General features: G+C 42.6%; 1 protein-coding gene across 17 annotated transcripts in view; it reads left to right on the top strand.

Annotated features, from left to right (window-relative positions):
- eya1 (EYA transcriptional coactivator and phosphatase 1) overlaps nucleotides 1-18,366 on the top strand; it is a 223,187-nt gene that overhangs the window by 68,280 nt on the left and 136,541 nt on the right. For all 17 annotated transcript variants that reach the window (XR_006311525.1, XM_043689216.1, XM_043689209.1 and 14 more), the window contains one exon: nucleotides 13,181-13,263. Coding sequence is in view for 16 of the 17 variants with exons in the window: in XM_043689216.1 (XP_043545151.1) it covers nucleotides 13,181-13,263 (83 nt within the window). In the remaining variant the exon portion in view is untranslated. The remainder of the gene's footprint in view (nucleotides 1-13,180; nucleotides 13,264-18,366) is intronic.

An 18,366-nucleotide genomic window follows, 5' to 3' on the forward strand; every position in this document is an offset into this window, starting at 1 on the left:
CAGGCAGATCGTACCATACGAAGTACAGTAGGATAATATAATAGAGCGAGGAATACAATGTTGCAGCAGCAGACAAGGTGCAGAGTGAAGAGTGAAATCAGTATTACATTTGCGAGATCCATTCAGCAGTCCAGTAACAACAGGGAAGAGGCTGTTCTTGACCATGTTGGTCTGTGTGTTTAAGCTTCTGGCTGATGGAAGAGAGTATAACCGGGGTGGGAGACGTCTTTGAGGTTGGCTGCCTTTCCGAGGCTCTGGGAAGTGTAGGTGGAGTCCATGGATGGGAGGTTGGTTTGCGTGATGGACTGGGCTGTGATTAAAACTCTCTAGTTTCTTACAGTCCTGGGCAAAGCAATTGCCATACCAAGCTGTGATGCATCCAGATAGGATGCTTTCTATCGGGCATCTATAAAAATTGGGAAGAATCCTTATGGACATGCTGAATTTCCTTAGCCTCCTGAGGAAGTTGTGCTATCTTGACCATCGCAGCAATGTGAGTGGACCAAGACAGACTGTGTCCATATTTATACGTTCTGTTTCATCATTTCCTCCAGTCCATGTCTTCCACATCTTCCTCTGAGTTGTCCATCTCTCCTTTCTCACCTTTCTCGCTCTCACACTTGTTTCCATTTAACTTCCATCTCTGTGTTATACCTCCTTTTCAAGTAATTCTGAACAATATTATTTTCCCTCTACTATTGTACAATTTCAAAGGTGTTTGTGGAAGAAGAGGTGGAAATATTGACACTATAAAGCGAAAAGAGAGGTCTGTGTTTGATGAGAACATCAGCTGAGGGATTAATGTAGTTTGTCACTCAGTGCGAGATACCTTGTACCTGCTCATTTCCAACTTGAACTGAGGTCGACAGGTGGGTTGGTGAACAAGCTGATCCAGGGGCTACAAGTCTCATGAGGGGACTCTTGTGGCACAGTGGTAGTGCCTCTACCTCTGGACTGGGAGGGCTGGGTCTCACCTGCTCTAAAGGTGTAGTATCATAAAGAGGTTGACTCGAAGAGAGCTGATTATAATTCGGCTTTTAATTGCTATCAGCTGAATTTGCCAAGAGATACACCAACAACCTGGTGGAGCCAGGTGCCTGTATGAAGAATCCAGTGGCTTCTCCAAAGGCAGTCCTTGCCAGGCTTCAAAACCCCACCATCATGCGCTCCACCGTGCCCACCTACACTGTCATGCCACTGTCACACTGAGGCATCTGACATTGCCCCGGGATCAACAGCCCATACCAGCCTGACCACTTGCCCCCTCTGGTTAACCCCTTGTTCCCAGAGTGGAGTTACTTGCTACGGTGGTTGTCAGTGGCTGTGTCTGTGGCTCCAGAATCCCTACAGTGTGGAAACAGGCCCTTTGGCCCAACAAGTCCACACTGACTCTCCCAAGAGTAACCCACCAGACTCGTTCCCTACATTTAACCACTGACACATCCCTGAACACTGTGGACAATTTTGCACAGCCAGTTTACCTGACCTGCACAGTTTTGGATCATGGGAGGGAACCGGAACACCCAGACCTGGGGAGAATGTGCTAACTACACACAAACAGTCGCCCGAGGCTAGAATTGAACCCAGATCCCTGACCTGTGAGGCAGTAGTGCTAACCACTGAGCCAACATGCCACATCATCACTGATTAAACAGGTTAGGTCCTAAGCACAGGATCAACCTTTGACATCCGAGACTGGCTGCGGAATTGAAGCTGCACAGTGAGTCCCCACCCCAGTTTTCTGGCTGACCTCCTCTCTATGACCAGCTCAGTGAAGAATTTACCAAGATCTCCCACCGAGAGTGAAGGGGGTGGGGGGTCCTGCAGGAACTGGGGAGGAACGCGACCAGTTTACTGAGCAGGACTCGAGGAAACGATGTCTAATTGTTAAGTCCTGTCTGTTTGAGGCCCCTTTCAGAACTGGTACGTACGTTGGATGACAAGCCACGTTTATCTCTCTTCATGTTTGCATCCCACCTTGACCCCCGAATTCTTGGGCCTGATACCAACATTCCCAGCAAAGTTATCTGTGTCCTTCTGATCCAAGAGAAACAACTTCATCTTCTTGCAGATCATTACAAGCCAATTTTTATCCCAGTGGGTCTAAAGGAGCACATAAGGAACACAGGCTGTTAACTGTGCTGACAACTGCTGTTCTGTTGAATGGGTTCGCTTGCAGCTAGTTTGTGGTCCAGAGAAGCAATGTGCAGCTCTTTCTTGACTAGACATGTATCACGCCCATGTCCTCTCTCAGACTTCCGAGGTGCGCATCTCCTTGGACTCCCATACATCCTGCTCTGTTCTATTCCAGGGCCACTTCATGTGACTAGAGAGTGGCAGAGGTCTGTAAGGCTGCCCCAGTTGAATAGTTCGAACTATGTGGAGTGGATGGGAGCTGTGTGTTTTACTGGCAGCGTTGGAATGTGAGACAAAGTATTTGGGTGTTCAGCATGAGCCCTGGCAAACTGAGTGATGGAGGAGCATTGCGCAACATAAAAGGTTGCTCCCATAAGCCTCATGGCTCTCATTGATGCATACAGCAGAGAGACAGGCTCCTCGGCTCAGTGGTGGTGCAGTGGGTGGGATGTATTTGCTGACTGTGACCACCTACTTGAGGCATTTGATCTTTTGTAGTGATGTTGCCACATCCTTAAGACCAGTCCCCTAGACGTGTGCTCCCATTTGATTCTGAGGGTTTGCTTGAAGGGCCTCTGGGTCCCTATGCAAATATGAACCTGTAAAGATCCAGATACATACAACTTCGGTGTAGGCCTGTTGATGCCTTGCACCTTCTCCACTATTCAGTAAGATCACATCTGGTCTGGTATGTGGCCTCAATTTCTCATTCCTGCCTAGCATGGATATTCTTTGACTCCTTTAGTCGAGACTCTATCTACTCTATGTGAAAAATATCCAATGACCTCTCCCTTACCATTCTCTAGTGAAAGAGAGTTTCAAAGACCCATAATTGTCTTGGTGAAAGAAAATCTCCACATCTCCATCTTAAATGATAGGTCCTTTATTTTCAAAATGTGTTCCCTCGTTCTGGTCTTTTCTCTTAGAGGAAACACCCTCTCAGCATCTACCCTATCATGTTCTGTCAAGATTTTTTCAAGTCTCCATAAGATTGTCACTTCCAAACTCCAATGGGTAAGATCCAAATCTGTCCCAAACTTGCCTCAGCCACACACATCGCCCCCTTTACTCCCCCCTCACTCCCCATCCTGCCCTCCCCACTTCCGACCCACCCAAGTTCCCAGGTATCCAATTGAATGAACTTTCTCTGAACTGATTCTAATGCACTTACAGCAAATTATTTTTATTAACTGGTACCTATAGAACCAATTGATTAAATATTCCAGTTGTTCAAGTGGTCCACATAATCAATGTAAAAATACACAATAAGTAATAGAAATGTAATACAGGGGTATATATATCACTGTTATATTTTATTTACAGTATAAATTGCGTAGGTTGTAATAAAACTTACCAGCAGAGAGAATGACCAGGATATTGCCAGGAAAGGAGGGTTTGAGTTATAAAGAAAAGATGGATGATGTTTTTCACTGTAGGTTGAGAGGTGACATTAAGGAGATTTATAAAATCATGAGGGGTATAGATAGGGTGGATGGCAGATGACGTTTCCCTAGGATGGGGATTTCAAGACTGGGGGGGAGGGGGTCATACTTTTAAGGTGAGAGGAGAAAGGCTTAAAAAATACATGAGGGGCAATGTTTTTATATGGAGAGTGGTTGGTGTGTGGAATGAACTTCCAGAGGAGGTAGTGGATGCGGGGGCAGTTACAATGTTCAAAAGGCATTGAGATAAATACATGAATAAGAAATGTTTGGAGGGATATGGACCATGCACAGGCAGGTGGGACTCGTTTAGTTTGGGATTATGGTCAGCATGGACTGGTTGGACCGAAGGATCTGTTTCCATGCTGTTAGATTCTATGACTCTTGGAGCCTTCTCACTCACACCCTTAACCAACTGCTCCCTCATCGCAGAAATACAAAACTTTCCGGTAATTGAGGTACTGATACATAATTTTTTGCCGGTTTATTGAGAGTGCCAGTTCAAAAAGGTACCAGTTATAATAAAGCTGCTTCATTACTCCAGATTATTTCTCTCCAGTGCTCTGCGCAACTGTAGCAAAACATTGAACTTTTTTATATTCAGTATCCTTTGCAACAAATAGCAACTTTCCATTTACCTTCCTAATCATTGGCTGTACCAGAACTGTGAGACATAACCTCTCGCTGTCTTTAATTACAGATAATTGTTGCTATATTTATTCTGATAATTTGTTTGCTGGTGGAAAATATTGATTTTTTTTTGCTACCAAGATATAGAGTCACACTGCTGCTGTTTTGAAACACTAATTGTTTGTCATATGTGTCTGGAAATGCATTTTACAGCAATAAGAGGAATGTTAAATGGGCGTGATACATGTCTAGTCAAAAAAGAGCTGCATATTGCTACTAAAATTCCTGACTTGTAGCGAAAACCTCTATCTTGCTCAAATAGGACTATGTAGATGAAGTATATGATGGACAAATGTGAACTTGTCTACTTTTGATTTGATTTATTATTGTCATATGTACCTTGGTAGAGTGAAAAGTTTAGTTTTGCGTGCAGATCATACCATTCAAAGATGTTTGGGTGATTGAACATATTGAGGAATACAGAGTTACAGCTGCAAAGAAGGTGCACAAATAGCAAGATCAACATTAGATGTGAAATGTGAGAGGTCCATTCAGAAGTCTTATAACAGCGGGGAAGAAGCTGTCCTTGAGCCTGTTAGCACATGTGTTTAAGCTTTTGTGTCCTCTGCCTGATGGAAGAGGTTGGAGGCGATTATAATCGAGGTGGGAGGATCTTTGATGATGTTAGCTGCCTCCTCGAGGCAGCGAGAAGTGTACTTTGGTTGGAAGAGAAGGAAGGCAGAATATTATTTAAATGAGGATAGACTGTAGCTGAAACCCTATAGTCTTCAATCTTCACTGTTCTTCACTGCATGAGTAGATAGTGTGTTCAAATTCAAATTTGTAACTTCCTGGGCACAGGGCAGGAGAGTTGGACTCATTGAACAGTTCTTTCAAAGACAGACATGATCAGACATTAAAAATCAATAATTCAATGTAGTAACCCATAGTTCAACAGATTATTTTGGAATATTTGTGACCTTTCCCTTTGTATTTACTCTGAATTCATCATTGAGTTCTGTTTTCTCTTTCCAAATTGTTTTCTTTCTTGTTTTCCAACACGCAGATACTAAACTAATTGGAAGTCAGCAATGTACCGAATTTATCCTAACTACTTAATGCAATTGATGATCAAATGTATTTTAAGAAAAAAATGCTAAAAGAGCTATATATGGGGAAAATACATTTGCAGGTTGTAGTGTTCTCATCTGTAGAGAGGAAAGACTGATAACCACATGGATGTTGGTGTCCAACATGTAAACTGTGTTACAACTGAACTGCCTACAGCTGAACTATTTGGTTATTCTGAACGTCCCAGCCCCCTGTGCTGTAACCACTGTAGCTTGTTTGTTTATCTTTTGTTTTCCACAGCTTTCCATTCTCTTTGTCAGATTATAGAGCACCTTCATCATCCCTGTGGTTAGATGAGGTTTTTGTTGTCGTTGGAATTGACTTTGGGTCGAATGGAAACCTTTTGTATCTCAGTGGAGGCACATGGCCAGCAATTTCCTCCTGGAAGCTGATCTTGAAGAAGATCAAAGCCAAGTCTAGGAGCAGTCATGTTCGTGGAACAACTGCAAGGTTTTACGCTCAGAGTTATTCCCAGTGTCATATCAATTACAGCTGTACTATGTTTTAGGTGCAGCCACTATAGCTTGAGTGTAATTATTTCTGAGCACAAAGGACTAATTGCTGTCTGACTGCGATGATCAGGTGGAGAAAGGTGGTTGCACATGAGTTTGGAAACCATGAGACCCCCATTCTTTCAGTAAAGTTGTATCACATCGGTCCGCATTACAACAGACTTCCACTGGGGTCTGTGCTGAAAGGATTTATCCCCATGTTAGAGAAACTAGAAGGAAGGGAAACTGCTTAAAAATAAGTGGTCACCCATCCACGACTGAGATGAGAATACTTTATTTCTCTCAAAAGGTTGTTGGTAGGTGAAATTCTCTCGCTGGAGGCTGTATCATTAAATATTTTCATGGCAGAGGTAAATAGATTTTCTATTGACAAGAGAGTCAAAGATATAAAAGGTGCACAGAGAAGTAAATGCTGTCGTCAGATTAGCCATGATCTTGTCAAATGGCTTACTGTATCTCCTCATTTGTATGTTTGCATGCCTGTGTCATGCTGATTTGACTGGCTGTCGCACCTCATGGATGTTAGTCTTGCCATATAACATTTCCTTTGTTGAATGTGTTGTTAGGTTACCACCTTTCATTTTCCATATTGCTGCCTCCCTTCACATTCACATTATCTTGTTTGATTATAAGATTTGAATGTTCCAAGTAGCTTAAACTTCTATAGTTATCCTTCTAGTCTCATTACCCTCTTTAAAAAATACATTTCAGCAGAAAAGCAATATCCTTCTTGTCTCTGATTTGTGTTCTTTCACGTAGCAAGACATCTAATTCATGCTGGCAGTTTCACTAATTTGTTAGTAACTACAGTCTGAATAAATATGTATAATTTTCAGGGTGAGAAAAAGATTATTATACAGTAGTCTAATGTATATTAACATGTCACTTATTTCAACCTTGTTTGTTTTGGAAGCTTGGTCTATGAATATAAATAAATTTTGCGCACCTACTGTTGTAATTATAGACTTTGTGAATTGTGCCATTAAGTCTGGTGCGTGTAAGGCACTCAATTCAGATGTACTAGTTTGTTTGCAATCATCTACATTAAAGTATAAACTGGTAATTGGTACAGAATAAATCCGTTTGGAATTCTTGATTTTAAAGACCCCATCTGGACTTCATAGGGATTTCCCCAGAGAGGTCTTCTAACTGCTGCCACATATATTGTGTCCTGATGATAGACGTAGCCCATGGCAAGGAGCTGATCAACCAAAGCAAATAGACTCCTGTCAGAAAGCCACAAAGGAAGCTTGCGTCTTGCCCAGAAAAATAGGAATTGGGAAAAAAACACTCTACACAGGGGAGCTGCAAACTAGTCCCAGCAGGACATCATTCTTCAAATGCTGCTGAGGTTGCTCGCTTTTATGTGAGCCTGTGCTCTCTCTTGACTTGCCCTCTGACCTATAGGCTTAAGCTTTTATCGCATTTGGAAGTGCCTATCCAGCTAATTTGTTCTACAGAGGAGTCTGAGTGTTACAGAGTGCTGTAGGACTTGTAGCCTCAGAGACAAAACCACACCATGCTTGCTAAATTACACAGAAAGAGTATTGGCTTACACTTTAAAGTGTAAGACTTGATGAAACCTTTATGCTGAAACTACTGTTGTAATTTTTGCCCATCTTACCTGATTAAATTGGCATGTCAAAGCCAGCAGGACTGGTTAGGCCACACAGCGTCTTGTATCAAACCTGGTTTACGTTTGTTACGGTGTGTAAGACCTCCCCATGAGCTGATGACCACAGGATGAAAGGGCCATGCTCATTTTGCTTCCCCAAACTGAGGTGTAATTACTTTTTCTACTGGCTGCTGTAAATTAATCTCCTGTGCTTTTTTTTTTGACAAAGCTGGTAATATTGAAGAGCTTTGAAATTATGAGACGGCTAAGGTTTCTGTTTAAATTCTTTTTGACTGGGCAGTTGCGTTGTGAACGTGTGTGTACCTTTTTTTTGAATGCAGAGCTTTTTAGCTGAATTGTACACAAAAAAAGTCTCGACGCACTTCTATCCTGGAAACTTTAACCTATTCAGTTTTCACTAATTTTGCTGCTTAAGCAAAAAACAGAATTCCAATCTTTTTACTGAAGTTTTTTTTTCCTCTTTTTAAACCTTGATTGGTGGTGAATGCTGTTCTTCAAGTGCCAACTGCCCTCCAGTATTACACCCCAGAGAGATAATGAACTCGGCTTTTACCCTGGGAGAAGGAAAGAGAGATTGGGACTGTTTCCAGTTCCTGAACCCACCCCAGGGGGAGCAGAACTCAGTCGCGATTTTCATGGGCCAACACCTTAATTGGTGCGGAGATCGATTTAGCGGCCAGTTAACTGAATGCGATAGTCAGAGTGGAGCAGTGCTGGTCCAATTTAAAGTCCTCATAGCAGCCTAGCTAAAAGAAAGGGAGGGTGGTCAGCGAGCTTCAAGCTGCATCTATATTTCTTCATGTCTCCAGAAAGCCGCAGGCCTAGAGGCTTGAGCAAGGAGGACCCCCCATGATTTTGAACAGCAGCCTCAAATTCGTCTGGAGACCACTGGGAAGAGAAGGGAGTTTTTGTTTTACTAGAGGGTGTAGATTAGATTAGATTAGATTCCCCTACAGTGTGGAAACAGGCCCTTCGGCCCAACAAGTCCACACCGACCCTCTGAAGAGTAACCCACACAGACCCATTTCCCTGTGGTTGATGCACCTAACGCTATGGGCACTTTTGCGTGGCCAATTCACCTGACCTTCACATCTTTGGATTGTGGGAGGAAACTGGAGCACCCAGAGGAAACCCACGCAGACACGGGGAGAATGTGCAAACTCCACACAGACAGTCGCCCGAGAGTGGAATCAAACCTGGGACCCTGGCGCTGTGAGGCAGCAGTGCTAACCACCGGGCCACCATGTATGATCCCTCTGACAGTGGGAGTCTCTGCTCAGCAAGGCCCAATGTCTACAGCTGCCCCAACAAAGATGCAAAGATGATGCAAGTCTCTGGAAATATCCCCGTCGGCACTTCCACAACGAGGGGCAAAAGCAGAAGTTGCTGGAAAAACTCCGCAGGTCTGGCAGCATCTGTGGAGAGAAATCAGAGTTAGAGTTTCAGGTCGAGTGACCCTTCCTCCGAACTGCCAACTCCTGCTTCTAGTTTTTGTGTCATGGTAATCGTGTGACGTTGGTTGTATTGTGTGCATTCCTGTGTCCGGGATTCTTGCAGATGGAAGAGTGCCCAGTTCTACAAGGGCAGTCCCTCATTCCCAAGGATCCATTCATGAACTTCGGAAGCTTGGAGTGGAGAGCTGCCAGAGGATAAAAGAAACATGGTAATTGTTAGGAAAATAACAACAGGACAGTCGAGTTGAGCATTGATAAAGTGGAAGCAATTCCTGTCGATGAATCTCACTAGACAGTGACTCAGAACCCCTTTTTATTCCCAAGGGCCCCTGTATGAGGCCATTCCTAGAGTATTGGTGCAAGCCTGGGATCTACCATGGTCAGATTTTGGTTTTGCTATTCTAATGAATATCCTCTGAAGGCACAGTGATGTACTTTACAGTAACCGACCGTAAGTGCATAATGAAGCAAGAACTGTTTAAATATAATTCTTGGCATGCTCATTATTTCAAATTGAGCATTCAACATGTGAAGTTGCTTACAAAAAGCTGCTAATGTTTAATGGTAATGGTATCTATGGAATCTTTATTCAGGTTCTGGTTTATATTGAGTAATACATTTGCTATCACCATTTAATCGACGTAATTACCTGAAACTGCTCCTTCAACCTATTTGATGAAGAGTGGACAGTAGTAGATCATAATTATTTACATCATCATCATTTATCTCTCCACCCCCGGGGCTCCCAGCCTCATTCCTGATGAAGGGCTTTTCCCCGAATCGTCGATTCTCCTGCTCCTCTGATGCTGCCTGACCTGCTGTGCTTTTCCAGCGCCACACTAATCGCCAGCATCCGCAGTACCCACCTCCGCCTAATAGATCATAATTGGCAGAGGCCCTTTGGTAGTGCCCCTATCCATTGACCAGGAGGCCTGGGTTCAAGTCCTACCTTCTCCATATTTGTAAAATAACATCTCTGACCAGGTTGATCAGAAAACAACTAGGTTTTATAATAATTAGCTCATATTATCAAGCCCAAAATCACATTCTCCTATTTATTGTTTGTATTAGCACAACAGTTGTAATGTTCAGTTTATTAAACTCTACTTAAGAGCAACTGATATTCCCTCAACCCTTACCCATCATTCAGATGAACTGAGCTGTAATATTTGTTGATAATTGGACCAAGCATTTGTGATTCCACGGGTGGTGAAGTGCAGTGTGCCCCATGTCCAAATGCAGCCTGACATGGACAGTATCTAGCTTTAAGCTGGAAAGTGACAAGGTCATTTTGGCACCATACAAGTTCCTTCAGCACTAAGAGAGTATCTTACCACCGCCCCAGGACGTTCAATGCATTTTTATTGCTAATTCCTCACCATCAACATCCTGGAGGGGGTACTGGTTACCTCACACTGAAGTATAATTGCCATGCAGTGGTATGGTGGCTCAGTGGTTGCCACGGCTACCTCACGGCGGGGTGGGGGTGTGGGGGACAACCTAGGCTTGATGCCAGCCTTGGGTGACTGCGTGGAGTTTGCATGTTCTCCCTGTGTCTGCTTAGGTTTCCACTAGGCGCTCCGTTTAGCAAATTTTGAGAAGATTTGTAGCTCAGGTTGAGGTTCTGGATGTAAGTTAACTCACTGAGCTGGAAGGTTTGTTTTCATTCATTTCATCACCACATGAGATAACATCATCAGTGAGCCCCCGGTGAAGCACTGGTGACATGGCCCACTTTTTATTTATGTGTTTAGGTTTCCTTGGGTTTAAACCACAGGGTGCACGTCGGTTATGGGATGGGACAACCTGTACAGGTGCAGCTCAAACAACACTCAAGAAGCTTGGCATCATCTAGGACAAAGCAGCTCACTTGATTGGCATGTGGTCTTTTCAGCATTTAACCGTGAAATATCTGGGCAGGAAGAGTTGACTAAATATAAGGGAACCCAGCAGTTTTCTATCCACTTAATTGAATAAAAATTATGGTAGTCCTGCTATCACAGGCAGACTTTTTTTTGTTTGCTTTGTCATTTTGTATTCTGCCTGTGTTAATACCCGATACCCAAGTTGTAATGAAGAAACAATGGGTGGCAGGGTTGCTCAGTGGTACGCACTGCTGCCTCACAGCACCAGGGACCCAGATTCAATTCCACCCTCGGGTGACTGTCTATGTGGAGTTTGCACGTTCTCCCTGTGTCTGCGTGGGTTTCTTCCGGGTCCTCTGGTTTCCTCCCACAATACAAACATGTACAGGTTAGGTGAATTGGCCATGTTGAATTGCAGGTGTACATGTACAGGTTAGGTGGATTGGCCATGTTGAATTGCAGGTGTACAGGTTAGGTGGATTGGCCATGTTGAATTGCAGATGTACAGGTTAGGTGGATTAGCCATATTGAATTGCAGGTGTACAGGTTAGATGGGTGAACTATGGTAAACATGGTGCTACTGGGATGATTGCAGACTCGGTGACTGAATGCCCTGTATCTGCATTGGAGGAATTCTACGATTCCAAATTGAGAGAGAAACTCAGCAATATCTGTGAGATTAAAACAGAGTTAACGTTTAAAGTCTGGTGAGTCTTTACTAGAGCTGGGAAAAAGTGATATTTATGCTGAAGCCAAAGCTGGGGGCGGAGCCTGATGAAAAGCCACCGGATGCTTCCCATGGATGCTGCCAGACCTGCTGAGTTTCTCCCGCAATTTCTGTTTTTTCTTTCAGATCTCCAGTTCTTCTGTAACGAAGAAAGTCTGCCCCAAGATACTAAGCGATCTCCCTGTAGAAGCAGTGACTAAACTGTTTTGTTGGTTTTAAAGAACCCTACTATAATATTGTTACTGGGCTAGGACACAATTAAATGTTCCAGAGACACAAGTTCAAATACTACCTTTTCAGTTCCAAAAATTTAAATTCAGTCACTTAATAAATCTGGAATAAAATAATAATCTCATTAATAGCGATCATAAAACCAATGGGTTATTGTGAAAAAGGAGCATAATAATAATCTCAGTAATAGTGATCATAAAACCAATGGGTTATTGTGAAAAAGGAGCATAATCGAGCTCATGAATGTCCTTCAAGGGGAAGAAAATTGTCACCTTTATCTCGTCCGGACTTTGAGATTTCCAGCATCTGCAATATTTTGCCTTTCTTATAGCACCACTGAAACTGGTCTTACATCATGTGTGAGGGGGAGAACTGCTTACATTTAAATATTGATGATACTTCCTGCCTCCTGCAAAATAAATAATGGGGTCTAGTAAAAAGGAGTAATTATTGAAGAACTAGTTATGGATTCTTTTGTCATTTTAGGTTCCGTCCAGGGAGGAATGAGTTGTATGTGTACACTTTATATAGTTGTGTACTTGTATTTAAGATAGCCCCTATACTATACGTACAGAGATATACACCATGACGCTTAATTGATTCGTCATGGAGGCATGTGTAGAGTAAAGTTTAGGGCACGTTTAGCCTTCAGCCACTCGGGGTTCAGGGGAAGTCAATACCACCCCCACCACCCCCCCCCCACCCAAGGGGCATTGTGAAGCTCTAAAATAAATGCAATATCTTGAGGTTATGGAATTATCTGATTCCAAAATGAGTTTAGAATCTTCAGAAAAAAATCCTGGTTTCCAATTTAAAAAGAAATCTATCATGTAACCACTTTTTTATTTTTGCAATTTTAAATGCTTCTTCTCAAGGCAGTACCATATCAGGTGACATCAGTGGCTGTGACACCATTGAGGCTGTGTTACTGGGCTAGTCATCTGGAAATCAAGTTCAAATCCTACCTAGGCAGCTTGATGTAAACAGCTGATATCAGTAACGGAGCCCCTGAAACTACCAAATTGTTTTCAAACCCCGTGGGGTTTGTTAATGTCCTTTTGAAAGGGCAACTGCTATCCATAACTGATCGACTCTAAATAGGACTCCAGACTAGCAGCAGTGTATTTGACTCTGAGTTATCCTCTGAAATGATTTAGCAAACCATGTCAGAAATGCTGACTTTGTGAGTGATGCTTGCATCCTGTGAATGAGTGATGTTAAAACAAAATCCACGCTCAGAAATTACTGGGTGTGAGAATCCAGAATTGGTAACTGGGAAATAAGTTAGCCAGTCGTTATGCAATGTGGCATTTTATGTTGTTACCTCTAGTATATCTTGTTAATTTATTTTCCTGAGATGCAAGAATGAGATTCTCTGGAAGAAAATAAAAGTCTGACAACAGTTTTCTTTTTCAGGGGGATGTTTTACATCAGCATCAGGAATTTACACAGGAAGCAACTCTCAGACAAACTCCACAGGCTTCAACAATTCACATCAGGTGTTGCACTTTTATGCTTTACATGATATTGTTGTGCAAACATTATTGCATTAAGGCAATGCTAAACTATATCGATGTAGCTACGAAATAAATCCAGCAATGTTACCAGTATTGTAGATCAAACAGTGCTATTTTATTAATTCCTCATTGTTTTATGGGAAAATTTTAAATTAAATATTCAAATCAAATTAGTCAAGAATGGAAATGTGTAATAGGATTTATTTTAATTGTTGCAAATGGAACTATAATAAAGCAAAAGGAACTACAGGCACTTTGAAAAACAGTCTATTGACCTGCCGCAAACGTCTTGCCGGGTCCTGTGGGTGGACCACTTCCAGCGTGCCATTTAGAATCCCGTCATGAACAAAGGACCCCAGACTATTATTCTACAAAAGACTTAAAATCAGAGAATGTACTCTCTGGTTAATTCCACAGGCAATAGTGGAGAAAAGGCCCAGAAATAGTAAGTTTACATTTCATTTGGTGAAGTCAGGAGCAGCACAAAAACAAACCCTTATGCATTTACAGTATTCAGTTCATAATTCTCTCTAACTCCCATCACATGCACATGACGATATAGGTATCTTCAATACTCTACATATTTCTGCCATTCTTCTGATTTATATTATTTTAAACTTCTGACCTCTGCTTCAGTCCACAAGCGTGACTCTCACCTTCCAGTCCGATATACCATCCTGCTGTTATGATCATATGATCACATTCCTGTCTTAGTTCTGCTGCAGTGTTCCAGTGAAACACTTTGTTTTCAGTTCAGGCATTGTAAAAATAGATAAAGTCACCATAGTCCTACCAGACAATGGAGCAGTGCTCCAAAAGCTAGTACTTCCAAAATAAACCTGTTGGACTATAACCTGGTGTGTGATTTTTAACTTTATCCACCCCAGTCCAACACTGGCACCTCCTCGTCATTAGAGAGAGAGAGAAAGAACTGGTGGTGGTTTAATCTAAGGGTGACTATGGCTCAGGTGTGATTTGGTTTATTATTGTTACATGTACTGAGAAACAGTGAAATGTATAGTTTTGTGTGCTAACCAGACAAATCATACCTTACGTAATTACATTGGAGTAATAGAACAGAGTGCAGAATATAGTGTTACAGCGACAGACAGTGCAGAGAAAGATCAACTCTAATATAAGTGGGGAGAAGGAGGCTGGATTGCAGTATGGACACCAACAGTGAGGATTCCGTTCCTGATCTGACTGAGGTTACCATGCAAGACTGTCCTGCTTAACCTCTCCCCTTGGCTGAGGCATGGTGACCCTCAGTTAAACCACCACCAGTCACCTCGCGGTCTCACACTCTCTCTATTCAGGGAGTAATCCAATGGTCTGGGAAGATTATGGCAACTGTAGGCCCGGAACAGCCTTCTCAAGTCAACATTGAGTTTGAGAACTTCAGATAAGGAACTCTGTCCTCTGATTATTCCACACTCTGTTTCCCCACTTCCCCACCCCCCCAAACACCGAGAGTGCCTGCATCTTGTTTTCATGATTTCGCTTTCAGTTAGAGCTCATCTTTATTTGTCATTAGCTCCTATTCTGGATCTATGTGGTGTCTTCACTTTCACCATTAGCATTCCATTTGTCTTTTGTTCTGTGGGACCTCTCATCTCCCAGAACCTTTCATTGATCTGCTCTTGTATTTCACTTGCATTCCCCTCCTCGCCTTCCACCTTTAACAGCCTGAAACCCATCAATTTTGCAGCTCTGTTCAATTCCGAAGAAAATGTTGGACACAAAATGTTATCTCTCTCTCTCTCTCTCTCTGTGTCTGTCTTTCTCGCTCTCTCTCTCCACAGATGCTGCCAAACTTGCTGAGTTTCTCCAGCATTTTCTGTTTTTATTTCAGATCTCCAGTATCCACAGTATTTTGCTTTCATTTCACATATCTGATTTCAGTCAAATGTATTGGCCCTTTCTCTCTCTAGCCCAGCGTTCTAGCTCATAGCTCTTTCGGCTTAATCTTGCATTCTCAAGCCAGCAACACATTCCAAATATCTGACGTTCTTTGTAGCTTCCTTTTCAGATGGGGACTATCAGTTTATGATATGCAGCAAACATTCAGTTACCTTCTGAACATTAGCAATCTAGTTTATGGTATCGATAGAGAGGTCTTCCTTGAAATCTGAATGGGAGAAATTGATGCACATTGATACATTATTTTTAGTGCAGAAAACTAGGACCAAGAGGAACAATATTGCCTCATTCGCCAGTAAAGCCTGAAATACTTTTAAACCCCCCCCCCCGCCCCCCACCATGGATACTGGGTGACTGCATTAAACATGTATTAGATTCTTTGCATAATTTAGTCAACATTTAATTAAAAACACTCCTCCAGAGGCTGCATAACCTTGTTTTCAGCTCTCTCTCCTCCCAATCCCTGCACTTCCCTCTAGTCTCTCAAGTCTCTCAAGATATCCTTCTATCTGGCCTTCAGCACATCACCATTTTAATTTCTCCACAGTTTAGCAGCTGTTCTTTCACTTGCGTGATCCTAACATCTATCCTAAAACCTCACTGCCTGCCTACTTTTCAGTCCTCCTTAAATCGTAACACTTTGACTAAACTTCTTGTCATCTGACCTTACGCCTTTTCTATGCTTCAGCTCTTTTGAAAACACTCTAGTTAGACCGTTGCTGTGTTCGAGGCACTGTATATGAACTGTTTATTTCCAGTCTCAGATACGAAGAATAACTATTCTCTTTAGAATGTGAAAGGAGAAACGTGGAATGAAATATTTGCATAGAAGTTAAATTACAGAAGTTCAAGAAACCGTAGATCATGTGGCTGCCAAAACGCAAAGTAACAGTTTTGAACAAGCTGTTCAGTTGCTCAAAATATGCATTGGCTCTCAAGGCAAAATTCACACCAAAAGCTGACTTGCAGTGAACATATGATTGGAAAGTTCCAACACATAGTTAAAACGAAAACATTGTACATAATCAAATGCAGGTGCGGACAGTAATTAAGTGCTGCCAAACTGTGATCCCAAACTGAGCTCTTATAATGAGGGATGGCCATAAGATAGTGCAACTTTAGGCATCATAACTCACTGAGACTTTGGCTTTCTGTTTCTAATGATACAGTAATAGTTTAAGCAAAAGTATATGTTTAATGACTGCCATTCAATTCCTGTACTTGACAATCAGCAGAAAACTAAAAGAATACTTCATGGATCCATATGGACTTCAGTAAGGCATTCGTCAAGGTTACCCATGGGAGACTGGTTAGATCTCATGGAATACAGGGAGACCTAGCCAGTTAGATACAGAACTGGCTCAAAGGTAGAAGACAGAGGGTAATGGTGGAGGGTTGTTTTTCAAACTGGAGGCCTGTGACTAGTGGAGTGCCACAAGGATTGGTGCTGAGTCCACTACTTTTCATCATTTGGGCACATTAAAAATGTGGAGCTTATTCAAGGAAAAGCTCCTGTGTGTACTAGATAAGTATGTACCTGTCAGGCAGGGAGGAAGCTGTAGAGCGCAGGAGCCGTGGTTTACGAAGGAAGTGGAATCTCTGGTCAAGAGGAAGAAGAAAGCTTATGTTAGGATGAGGTGTGAAGGCTCAGTTAGGGTGCTTGAGGGTTAGAAGGTAGCTAGGAAAGACCTAAAGAGAGAGCTCAGAAGAACCAGGAGGAGACATGAGAAGTTGTTGACAGATAGGATCAGGGTAAACCCTAAGGCTTTCTATAGGTATTTAAGGAAAAAAAGAATGACGAGAGTAAGATTAGGGCCAATCAAGGATAGTAGTGGGAGGTTGTGTGTAGAATCAGAGGAGATAGGGGAAGCACTAAATGAATATTTTTCGTCAGTATTCACTCTAGAAAATGACAATGTTGTATAGGAGAATACTGGGATACAGGCTACTAGACTAGGTGGGATTGTGGTTCATAAGGAAGAGGTATTAGAAATCCTGCAATGTGTGAAAATAGATAAGTCCCCTGGGCCGGATGGGATTTATCCGAGGATCCTCTGGGAAGTCAGGGAGGAGATTGCCGAGCCTTTGGCATTGATCTTTAAATTGTCATTGTCTATAGGAATAGTGCCAGAAGACTGGAGGATAGCAAATGTGGTTCCCCTGTTCAAGAAGGGGAGTAGAGACAACCCTGGTAATTATAGGCCTGTGAGCCTTACTTCAGTTGTTGGTAAAGTGTTGGAAAAGGTTATAAGAGATAGGGTTCATAATCATCTAGAAAAGAATAATTTGGTTTGGGATAGTCAGCACGGTTTTGTGAAGGGTAGGTCGTGCCTCCCAAACCTTATTGAGTTCTTTGAGAAGGTGACCAAACAGGTAGATGAGAGTAAACCAGTTGGTGTGGTGTATATGGATTTCAGCAAGGCATTCGATAAGGTTCCCCACAGTAGGCTGTTGTACAAAATGCAGAGGAATGGGATTGTGGGAGATATAGCAGTTTGGATCAGTAATTGGCTTGCTGAAAGAAGACAGAGGATGGTGGTTGATGGGAAATGTTCATCCTGGAGTCCAGTTACTAGTGGTGTACCGAAAGGGTCAGTGTTGGGTCCACTGCTGTTCGTTATTTTTATAAACGACCTGGATGAGGGCGTAGAAGGGTGGGTTAGTAAATTTGCAGATGACACTAAGGTTGGCGGAGTTGTGCATAGTGACAAAGGATGTTGTAGGTTACAGAGAGATGTCGATAAGCTGCAGAGCTGAGCTGAGAGGTGGCAAATGGAGTTTAATGCGGACAAGTGTGAGGTGATTCACTTTGATTGGAGTAACTGGAATGCAAAGTACTGGGCTAATGGTAAGATTCTTGGTAGTGTAGATGAGCAGAGAGATCTCGGTGCCCATGTACACAGATCCTTGAAAGTTGCCACCCAGGTTGACAGGATTGTTAAGAAGGCATATAGTGTTTTAGCTTTTATTAATAGAGGGATCGAGATCCGGAACCATGTGGTTATGCTGCAGCTGTACAAAACTCTGGTGCGGCTTCCGGAACCATGAGGTTGTGCTGCAGCTATACAAAACTCTGGTGTGGCCGCACTTGGAGTACTGTGTACAGTTCTGGTCAGCATTTTTAGAAGAATGTAGAAGCTTTGGAAAGGGTGCAGAGAAGATTTA

The sequence above is a fragment of the Chiloscyllium plagiosum genome, chromosome 4 (genome assembly GCF_004010195.1).
Source record: "Chiloscyllium plagiosum isolate BGI_BamShark_2017 chromosome 4, ASM401019v2, whole genome shotgun sequence".
NCBI classification, from domain to species: Eukaryota; Metazoa; Chordata; class Chondrichthyes; order Orectolobiformes; family Hemiscylliidae; genus Chiloscyllium; species Chiloscyllium plagiosum.